The sequence below is a fragment of the Amblyomma maculatum genome, chromosome 3, assembly GCF_055883805.1.
Source record: "Amblyomma maculatum isolate TAMU_Amacu chromosome 3, ASM5588380v1, whole genome shotgun sequence".
Lineage (NCBI taxonomy): Eukaryota > Metazoa > Arthropoda > Arachnida > Ixodida > Ixodidae > Amblyomma > Amblyomma maculatum.
Genome location: NC_139346.1, coordinates 71450972 through 71462469, shown reverse-complemented (window position 1 = coordinate 71462469; position 11498 = coordinate 71450972). Strand labels below are relative to the sequence as shown.

At 44.3% G+C, this 11498-nt stretch overlaps 1 protein-coding gene across 1 annotated transcript; it reads right to left on the bottom strand.

The window, feature by feature from the left end:
- Positions 1 to 430: 430 nt before the first annotated feature.
- On the bottom strand, positions 431 to 8910 carry LOC146194962 (monocarboxylate transporter 9-like). Its single transcript, XM_084596166.1, has 4 exons — positions 8745 to 8910; positions 5774 to 5917; positions 2674 to 3522; positions 431 to 986 (listed from the first exon to the last, which is right to left on the bottom strand). The coding sequence occupies exons 1-4, from the start codon at positions 8896 to 8898 to the stop codon at positions 733 to 735; spliced, it is 1401 nt and encodes a 466-aa protein (XP_084452292.1). The 5' UTR covers positions 8899 to 8910; the 3' UTR covers positions 431 to 732.
- Between the last annotated feature and the right edge of the window lie 2588 nt (positions 8911 to 11498).

The window sequence follows — 11498 nt, the reverse complement described above, 5'->3', positions numbered from 1 at the left end:
TCGTTATTCTTGCAAATCTACTCTCGGTAATATTCGTAGTCTGATATGAAAGGTACCGTTCAAGGAATCGCCTTTTTGTGCACATTTAAACGCACAGCACAAATCAGCAATCTTCTCTGTTTCAGATCATGGAAATATCAGGAAACTGACACTTCTGCAGAACTTGCACAGAAGCAATGCGAAAGCCTGCGCTTTGGTACTGCTCTTGCGGTACTAGACAAATCGCCTGAATTTATTGTTTATATTTTTCTATTCTTTATGCTTATTCATTTTCGTTTTTATGCTTTTGTTCTTGTATCTTATTTTTATTTTTTGCCTAACGCAATCTTGAGTCCTTGAGCAGACAAGGAGAATTGAGACACGTTTGCTGCAACTTGGCGTATATTACAGCTTACAGGTATGCTCAGCTGTGACATGGAGGAATGATGGTTTGAATTATGGAGTAGATAGTTTTTTATTAGTGACAAATGAGGATACGCGCTGATGAAATGCTCTGATGACATGTTCTGATGACACACTCTGACGACTGCCCTCTTCAGACAAGAAATGCTTTAGCATCAATATTTCAGCCCGTATTATACGCATATAACGCGCACCTTCAGCATCACAGAGAGCCGCTTCATGCTGGCCAGGGAATAACGATTGCTAAGAAGGTTGTTATTACACGAACATAGCAACCATCTCAAAGAGATATGACATTATGAATTTTGGCAGGGGCAGCATAATGCGAAATCATGTGACGCAGTCGGCGTGATGCCTTTCTTCTCGCTCACTTTCGTGTGTCCTGTACTCCGTCGTATGCCAACAGCGGTACGCAGAGGCAGCAAGCGTGCTTTGGATAGCTGCTTTTTGTGTAGGAGTCCAGCTGCGCTTCCTCCTGCCCTCGGCACAGACCACGATAAGCCAGACAAGACCCAGGACAATAAGCGCCGACGCCAGGAGCCTGTACATACTATCGTATGCGCCAATATTGTCCCGGAAGTAACCTGCGCAAGGGAGAGAAGACGAATTGAGAGGTGCCCAAGTCAAGCATTCCTGTTTCCCACAAATGTGCGAATGCGAAATATCTGCTACGTGGTTTTTACATGCATCCTTTTGGCAGCCGGCAACAGTCACTGACATCTTAATTCAGAAATTGCAGGGATGCTATTGAGTACTTTTATGGCTCATATAAGCTTAAACGTCGGCGTTGCACTTACGACGCAGAACTCTTTTCTTATCATTATTTATGCTTACAGCAACAAACCAAAGAGTATTCTTTCGATTTCAGGGCGCTTCATTTATCGTTCGACTTCTGGCAACAAGCTAGCATCGTACGCAAGAAGTACTCGTAAGAAACAGTACCGACTCCCGTTGAAATCATTAAGAGACTTCATATGTTTTTTCAACGCTAGCTTTAGCTTGAGTACCATATACTAAATGTTGTAAAAATCATTTCTTCCTATATCTAGCTTGATATTTACACTATCAGAAATAAATGGCGGGTGGGTATTGATAGTGAGCAGGCTTTCTTGATAACTCGTTAAAAAGTCAATATTCTGACTGATAGTGCTCTAAATGAAAGTACGCAAAATACATTTAAAGTGTTCGCCTTCGAATAATGTTGTGCACAGCGAAGCGGGAAAAAGATAAATGTGCACCGAGAAGAAATAGGTCCTTAATCTCGTCATTTTTCATGTGGCGTTTGTATTCTTTATTGACAAAAACCTAAAGAGCCAGTTCATTCGGATAGGTAGCAGCCAGACGCAAAGTTGGAAGCTTGCGAAAATAAGTGTCCCTAGTACAAGGCTTCGAACAATTTAACAATACCAGCTTAGTGAATCAAAGAAACTATGCTACTATGTGGGGAAAAGAAAAGATCCTGTATTGACAATAAGTCAAATGAGACAGGGCCATCTATTCTCTCAAAACATGTCCTCCCCCAAACCCCACCGAGAGGTCTTGAACGTGAGTCAGATACCTGGGAAAATTTGTGGACATTGATAAGAAAAGAAACCGACCCACACAGCACCAACCAAGTTTTGCAAGAAAGTTAAAAAATTGGTATTTTTACAGTGTTCACTGCTGTTTCTGCTCAAGCCTTTATCATGTTAGTGTGAAGAGTTAATCGCAATACCATATCCGCAGCTCACTCTATCAACAAATTTCGCTTTTCAACGCAAAGATCAGATCGCTACTTTGAGACTTTTTTTTTTACCTTGGTATGCCTTCAAATGGCACAAAAATGGCAAAATGTCTATTATTCCTGTGATCTGATTACTCTGACCAAATCGCACATGTTATACATGCAACGCGCCTCGTCAAATCTCTGCAGCATTTTCACCTACACTCGTTGCGTACCGCGGTTTCCACTACATGGAATAGGTATAGAAAAGCACGTTAAAAACATTTTTTTTTTCTGGAAGCGTGTCTATAAATTTTGAATTAGCACGAAACTGCTTGTAGCTGATATGATATCGTAATTGTGGTCGTTCTGCCATTGAAATGAAGACACAGATGTCTTAAAACGCTGATGTTATTGAGAAATAAATCTGCAAATATGGTTGCAAGCGCCGGAGAAATTGTCAAGAGAACCGCTTGAGAGTACGGTAATTAACGGTCTCACGCCGTGGCCTGAGAAGCAATCGTTAAGTACTGCAAGGACTTTTCAGCGGCCGTGTGGAAATAACTTACCAATGAAGAACGGCTTCAAAAGGAACAGTGGGCCAGCAACTGTTCCGACGATACCATAGCTTATGGGCAGCCTTTCCAGACCCACATACTCGGCCATGATCGCAGGGTACATTGTCATTCCACATCCGACGAAAGTAGCCACACACAAACACACAGTCAGCGTTGTTGCATAGGAGGTAGACCATGGCAGGGTGAAGAAGCAAACTCCCATGAGCAGGTAGTTGAATGCCACGAGTGTGCTGCGCCTCAGGTAACCCCGATCCGCAAGCACAGGTAGGCCAAGCCGGCCCACAGTATCCGTGATCGAAAACAGCGGCACGAGGCCCACAGCATCAGCCACCGATGTACCACGGTCGATTGCAAAATCTGGCACCGTGGCCATAAAAATATCGAAGTTGTAGTTGTAGATTATGTACGTCAACATGATAACGTAAAACATGGGGCACCTCAGAACCGTCAATCCGTAGCGCAGGCTTCTATGGTTTTTCTCGTTGTTCTTCGGCGCAGGCGGTTTTTCGGCGATGATCTTCACATCTCCGCTCTCAATTGTGAATATCGGAGTCTTGGCTCTCTGAGTGGCCATTTTCTCTAGGTGTCGTTTTCGCCGTATCCAGACCGGCTCCTTGAGTACGAGGCTGATGGCGGTGACGTGTGTGACAATCGCGCCGAATATCATCACGCTGCTGCGGAAGTTGTATGTCTCCTTGAGAAAAAGCAGCAGCCGGGGAAACACAAATGCTGAACTAGTGGAACCGGTGTACATGATGCCCAGGGCAAGGCCTTTGTACTTGTCGAAATACTGATTGATGAAGACGAATAGCATCATGAAGACTATTCCCGATCCAAATCCTGCGAAGGCAGAGAGAAAACAACGAAAATTATGCGCTTGCTTCTACAGAAGCTCATTCAGTCAGCTAAATATTTAGCTTCCGTTACAGACTATATGTATTACAATTTAACAATTTCTTTTATAATGCTGATATAACAAAACAAGGTGTCCATTTGAAAACAATTCTTTCTTTCTATATTGCCATATTACCATGCAACACATTATATAAGGACAGACGCTTTTACACATCTTGCAAATTTAATGAGCATGACTGGCTAAGATTTGCTGTTTTTTTTTTTCATTTAGCGTGCTCTATATATATATATATGTTTAAAATGGTGCAGTACCATTCTGAAACAACGTCGAAACTATGCCACCGCGTGCCATGGGTGCGCATCGGGTGCGTCTTCTTTGTTTTTGTTTTTCTCGCCAGTGTTCTCCATTACACATCACTTTATCAGCACCTTTAGCTTAGGCAAAGAAACAAACGGCCACATTTCTTCAAGAAAGCCCGGATCGAACTGTTATGAGACAAGCGTGAACCACACCCAGAGTATAATCGCACCTAATCTCTAATAATATTTTTGCGTGCCTGTTAGCTAACCAGCGACATTCTTCTAATCAGCAGACAGCCGTAGTCATGCACCAAAGCGACATGTCTGACTGCATACTGAAAGATTCGGTCCATGCAAAAAAAAAAACTACTCTAGTTGTTTTTGCCCTGTGTGTTAGTAGTCACACTCAAAGTTTTCCCACACATGTACTTCGTCGATGGCATATTGTGTCAGTTATGTTAAGGGAAGCGTAAAATCTTGTTCGTCCGAAATGCCGTCGCATTTTCTGACGCGGCTAACAAGTTGAGAAAGAAGGTGTAGACGAAAACGCACATGTGACTTCGTGCCAAACTTGTGTTGCCTCCCTACTTTATAGAGCTTTCAAGGCGGTGTCGGTTACTGGCCCTACGGAGTTAGGACGGTGGGCCAACGCCGCTCGCAGGGGGGGGCTAGCCAGCCACCGAATTTTTATTTGTTGTAGGCCGTCATTGCACCCGCCACCGCTTCGGTGATGGTGGACGACGGCCGTTGTTGCGGCGCGCGTCTTTCTCACCCTCTTCTTTTTTTTATTCTTTATTTTCTCTTCGGTCCGCACGAAGCAGCGGATGTGGCTTAGCTACAGAGCCAGTAGCAGACCCGTGCATTTTCTTTTCCTTCTTCCTACAGCCACAGAAACAACAACAACGCCATTTCGATTCTTATTTAGTACAAATTTTCCAGCCAAGTTGCAGGCTTGGCGATTTTTCGGTTGTTATGAAACTGACGACATATGTGCACTGGGCCATTTAAACCGCACCGCGCGACCGTCGACTGCCCGGCGCAGCGGCGCCGGGGCGAAGCATAGCGGAACTCTGCAGATGAACGAGCGCGCGGGGACAGAACCGTAACTGCTCGAGTGGGTACCGTCTTTGGCTGTTCTGCTCCGTCGAACGCAACCCACTAAACCTTTTGATATCCAAGTTCTGGATGCGTTTATTATATCTACTGTGAGCTTCTGGTTTTGATCGGTGGAATTTTGTATTGTTCTAAATATATACTTGCCCACTGTTCCATTGTGACGGGGTACTGTCTTCAGGTTTCTTTTGAAATTAGTGTGCCGATGTTTAGCTAACGTCCGCGACCATTGTTTGGTCCAGAAGTAACGGTTGCAAATAATTATTGGACATGCTTAGCTGCTTATTAAAAATATATAGTTTTTGCTGATCTTATCTTCACTATTTGCAGCAGATAAAATGTGGTGGCTGCTTTTTGGAGCGCCGATTCATAATATGGTATTGTGGGCAGGGGTTGCGTCCTCCTAATCATAGTAGCCTAGTAGAAAGAGCTCACTGCAGCAGCGACAACTGTGGGCCTGCCCTTTCCTTCGCTTTCCATGTCATCATCTACGTCACTCAGCGCAAAAGGACGGCCAGTCGGGGGTCAGGTGCATTTCTTAAAAAAATAGGCTGAGTGCACGTAGCTCTGACAGGTAAAGGAATCCACTGGGAACCGAGATATTGCGCCTTTGTTTCTCGCTTCTCCGCAAGCATACTTCTAAAACTGTGGACAATACAGCAGAAGCAGCCGTCGCAGTGGCTCAGAAAATAAGACGCTTTGCTGCTCAAGCCGACTGCCCAGGTTCCAACGCGACCTGACTGAGTCTGCTCCGGCATTTGTGGGTGTGAAAGGTCTTTACGTTGGCTAATAATAAGGCTTATCAATTCATTCTCGTGCTCACCGAATAGAATTCCCAGCGTTGCTGTCATCCACATGATGTTCGGCGAGAAGCTGCACGTGATGAGGCCCATCCACATGATCACACTGCCGGCGTACATTACTGGCACTGGCCCGAACCTCTGGCATAGCGGGCCAGCCACAATACCTAGAGGGAAAAGCAAAAAGTTTAGTAGCCACCCATGAACCCACAATGTGGGTTTGATGCGAAATACTCTTGTGCTTGTACAACATGGTTGATTTAAAAATTTGGTCGTCTGTCCCGCCTAGACATCCTGTACATAAGCGATAAGCTTCATTTGTTGGTTGCTCTATTCATACTCCTCTAACTCAATGGAGGTATTTTAAACTTGCAAGTACCCCAATTTGCTCTATGTGAACATAGTTGCCCAGGCAAATTAATGTTGTTAAATAGCGAACTTCCGACATGAAATATGGCTTTTCCTTCCACCAAGTAGTTCCAAAGCAAGAAAATAATTAAGTTGTATGGAACCTTTGAAATACTTCCAGTAATATTGATAGCTGGGATCTACATGCTTCAAGGCAAACGCTTCAAACCGTAGAAGCTTACCTTTTGACTGGATGACATGGTAGCACATTAATGTATTAGTAAAACAAATTTTGCAGGGGTAGCGTTATTGTATTCTCCACAAGCAAAAGATATGCACGGGCAGGCCCAACAGTGGTGTGGCACGTTTTGAATAGTATTTGTGAAGAAACCAGTTAAATAAACCTAATACATTACCACTTTTATTATTATGCTCCAATGATGCCGACTGCTGGAGGTGAGATGTTTTGTAATAGCACTCAGTTCCGTAGCGTTGTATGTGGCCCACGAGAGCTGGTTCCTACACGACGTTAAACTGGGTGTTTCAGATGAGATGAACTAAGTTTTCAAAACTCATCACAGCGTTTTGCGAATGAATATCATTTAAAAGTTATTTCGAGCTATGTGAAATACAGCTTGGTATTTTTCGTATAGCAGATTTCAACAATTCGTCTGCATAGCTAATCAAATCAATACGCTCAAGCGAAAAAAGAAGATATGTCAAACACCACGAAAATAATCGATACAGCGGCTTTAGCTATGGTGCAATGCTACATTGCTTTAAGCGTTCAGAAACGCATCCTGAGGACTAGGGTTCGAATTCTGCCCTGGCATCTGCGGTTTTTGGTGGAAATACTGAGGTACTGCATCTACTGTGCGATTTCAATGGACGGTAAATTTCTAGATGGATGAACTTATCAGAGCTGTCTGCAATGGGGACTCATTTAGCTGATGTCGATTTGAAATGTAAAACCTTACAGGTCCAGACCAAATCAGGCACTTTCGACGGAGCTCGCTTAAACCAGTCCCTTTTCGTTCGCAAAAAAGACAGCCCGTAAAGTTTTAACACAGAACCTGAGAGCGTGGTCGGCGCACCGGAAAGTGCAACGACTGCAGCACTTAATTATCTCCGGTTCGGTAAACCGATCCCAGATTCCCACATTCGGCGCGGCTCTCGAGAGCAGTTCCATTTTCCGGTGGATTCGAGACAACCTTCAATGGCTGCAGAATGCCTGTTTTTAAAGCGAAATCTTTTCTAGCCCCAATACGTGAAAATCCGGTGGATGGTGTGTAGACTCGATGGTACCCCAAAACGAGTTCAGGTGTCGACAGAAGCAAGTGTGATAGATGCTGCGCCTTTCCATTCCTATGACCCAATTATCAAGGTCTAGGCTCATTATGAAATCGCGGATGCGATATTTCCTGCGTAATGTAGATGACCGTGCATTGCATCAAACACAAACTGCATTACGCATCAAAGTTCACCGGCCTAAAAGCCTCCCGATATCACTGCAGAATCTGAACTGGAGAAATGCGTAAGCCTGGGCGTTGCTGTGTTAGCGAGAATCCCCGAGTGACGGATACAGCACCTTTCCTTTCCTGTAAACCAGTTAAAGAACGCCGGGGAATTTTGATGAATTCAACAGACCGCTGGTTGTGTTTGACAAGGGTCGCGCGATGTAGCGTGTGCATCTGCAAGGCTCAGACTTTTGCATTTCTCCAGTGCAGACTCTGCAATGCTCGCAGAATGTTTTTGCTCCCCCTCCCTCTCGCAGGCCGGTGGTGCTGACGTTTGCCAGATAAAAGGGCTACAGAAGGCTAACCTCATCAGAAACACCTGGTAGAGACCATTACCATGGCCCACGATAACGTAGCGTCGTTGCCAAAGGGAGCCGGAAAACTCCGCCAAGTGCGAAGCAGGCAGGAGGCTCAGTGGCGACGCTGCGATCGCCGAAACTGATCCCTGCACTCTGGCTGCGATTGTAGGCTGGCTGATGTAAGCATGTTCTTTCTCAATTCGTGGGATGAATAAATGTAAGCGAGTATCATGTTATCCTGATTCTATATTCATGTTTGGACACTCTGTGCGCTGGAGCTTTGTGCGAACCTTCTTCGTGCGTTCTCTCCTCCATTCCCGACTTCCCCCGTCAGCTTTCTCCTTTCCCCTGGTTATCAAGACTGGTGCAATTGTAGTGGCTAACATATATTGATGACTGCGTACCCCCTCACGCGTAGACTATCTCATAAGACCAATCATCATAACTACCAAAGTTTTGGCGATTTTTGGCGCTCTGTGCTGCAGAGGATGGACACTTTTATAGTTGATTTCCCCTATGACATGAGTGTGACGTGATGTGATGTGGCGTTCCTGTTATGTGACTGTACTACCCTCAACTATCCCTCTCTCACAACCTTTATATCCACTCATTCCCTTCCCCCAGTGCAGGGTAGCAAACCGGTTGCTTTTACTGGTTAACCTCCCTGCCTTTCCTCCTCATCTTCCTCCTACTCGAAGATCCCACCTTACAGATTCTACGCTTGAAAACAAAAGTTGATTTGCTCGGCCTTCTAATTGAAAGAGTTCTACAGTCTTATGGTAAGTCTTATTTAACTATTATCGCAATACACATTAGCTACGGTGTCTCACCTGCGAAATTGCTTACAGAGCCGAATAGGCATATTGGCCACGCCGCTTGCCCGCGATCTACGTGGAACTCTTCCATGATGCCAATATAAAGAAAGCCTGAGGACCGGATTGTTGCCGAAGTCATGAAGGTCACCAAACCACATAGTCCAGCCATGTACCAGCACGTATCCACGGCTACTTCACCGTGTTTTATCTTCTCCAGAGCGGGCTTGGTGCTTTCAGCACCTGGCTGCGGGCAGCTTTTGGCACCTACCATTGTTCACCTGGGCTATCTGTGAGACCTGAAAATATAATTCGGATTGATTAGGAAGACAAACTGACATTCACGCTGAATATCGACAGTTTCCCGCAGCATTTCCTTAAAGAATCACGCGGGGCAATGACGTAATGAGATGAATAATTTTCCGCATTGACACTTATAGTGAATCTAGCAACTTTTTCAGGAAAATAGCCGCTCATGACATACAATAAATCATTCCACTGTACGTGTCATTAACCGTCTGCTCGTGCACCATACCGACGGGCCTTCAAAGTTACTTACGAGACTTTAACTCACGCTATAGCTTGTGTCCCCTTCAGAAACACAGAATCAAAACAACTCTACTCCTGCCTGCACCTTAGTTCTATTTCCAGATCACCGCTACGTACGTCTGCTGAGGAGCTTCGTGCGACGTAAATTTTAGCAAAACGCGTATCTTGCAAACACAACTACAGTAGAAATTTCGTGGAACAAAATAGGGAAGGAAGGTACGAAGCGCAAATTTAGATTATGTTCGCGCGCCGCTTAATGTCTTCACAATCATTTCTCGCTTCCTTTCCGCAAACATTACATTTTCAAATATATAGTTGCAAGGAATCTTGTTTAAAATGTGGCTGCTTGCAGTTAGAAGAATGTCGTCACTGAATACATTAACAGACAGCGCTTCAGGTATGCAATTCAGTTGTATAGGAAATAAATGAAATTTATTGACCTACGTAAGGTTTCCAAACAATTACGACAAAATATTTCTGTGAATAGTATATATAACAAACACAATAAAACAAAATGCGTGAACTTCAAGCGAACAAAGCAGTCTTCAAAGGGCTAGTTTTTACGTTGCGCTACTGCTATTGAATCGCAGAATACGTAATAAAAAGCTGGTTTAGGGCATTTGATTAGGTTTTTCCTACTGTAGGCGCCTTTTTGTTATTTCCATTGTTGGAGCCTCGTGTGCTACTAGAAGAAAAGATAGTGTTCATTTAACTCAGTGTCTTTAAGTGCATCCCCTGGGCAAATCTGGTTTCAAAACGCAAAATATGCGGCTTAGTGTGCGTGCTCGTGAAGACTAAAAATTCGTCTCGAAAATAAGCACGGAGTTTTATCTTGTGTTAGGAGATGCAATAACATTGCTTATACTTTGAAATCCTCCGTGTCGAACACAATATTTTGACCAGCTAGTTCTATGGCTTAGCTACAAATCGATGGCGGCTGCTTACCTATCCGAATGTAACTCGTACACTTCGCAGTAAAGTTATTCGATAGCGACTTGAGTGTTCTACATTTGCACTAAAAACGAGCTGCTGAAACCTAATTCGGGTAGTTTTTTTTTAACTCCGGTTGAAGGATAAAGAAAGTACACACCATTCTGCCTCATGTCTGAAAATGAACAAAGCGCTAACTGCGGCCTCAGCGTTAGATATCCATGAGACCCACATTGCGTAATATTATTCACGATCGTCACGCGCTTACCTTCGCTGAAAGCTGGCTTGAATCAGCAAGGTGTCCGCATGAACCTTCCCTGAGTTTACCTTAAGAAGCGAGCATTCAGTCTCAGGAGTACAAGAGCAGCCAGCCACAAAACTTTGGAGAGAGAATGTTCGGAGGAAAGATAATGTTTTCAGGACCTCCCGAACCTTTATAGGACAAGCTAGACTCCGCCTGGTATCTCGCAAGAAGGCAGACTCATGCACTTCTCGAAAAAATAAATATTCGCAGTTTCTTGCTCATGGCAATGCACGTGCCTACTTCAACATGTGTAGAAGAGAGAGCAACAGCTGTTTCTCGGCAATGAAGCACACGGAATTGTGTAGCCGGCAGTATACAATGGAAAGAAGGAGGAGGCCGCACTCACGCTGCGTGTGTACCTTAATTACTTTACAGCCTCCTTTGCCGACACCGATAACGGTCACAACACAACCGCGTCTTTCTACGCGCGACTGGTCTAGTCGGGCCCAGACCGGCCGCAAGTATGGTCACCACGAGCCGCACGAGACGTAATCTGCACGGTGACGAAATGAAGTCAAGCGTTACCGCTATCATAGATATAAAACCTTTGAGCAGAAATATATGCAGCTTGGCGCTTGATTATATTATGGAAAGGTTTTCATTCGGTGTAGTAGCTACACCACCAAATTTAAACGGAGTTTTACTGCCCGAGCTTCATTTCTTTAATGCTGCGTTTTGAAACATACGGCTTTGCTCGTACGTCTGTTGGTTGGTTTTCATTCTGATCAGCAACAAATTGCTTGAAAATATTTCAAAATGTAAATTATGTATTTCTCTTGGTTGAAACCACTAATAAAAGTGTGTGTATTAAAGCTCCCATTTAGCGTTCGCTTCTGTCTTCGACTGTTGGCTGTTTCCGTATGCACAAAGAAGAGAGAGTGATTATGGTCCTTTACTTGGACTTCTGCCTTAGGAGCGCATTACATGAAATTTACATAGTGCAATGCTTTCCCGCAAAGATACGCACCGAGAGCAAAAAATGAGCCAGT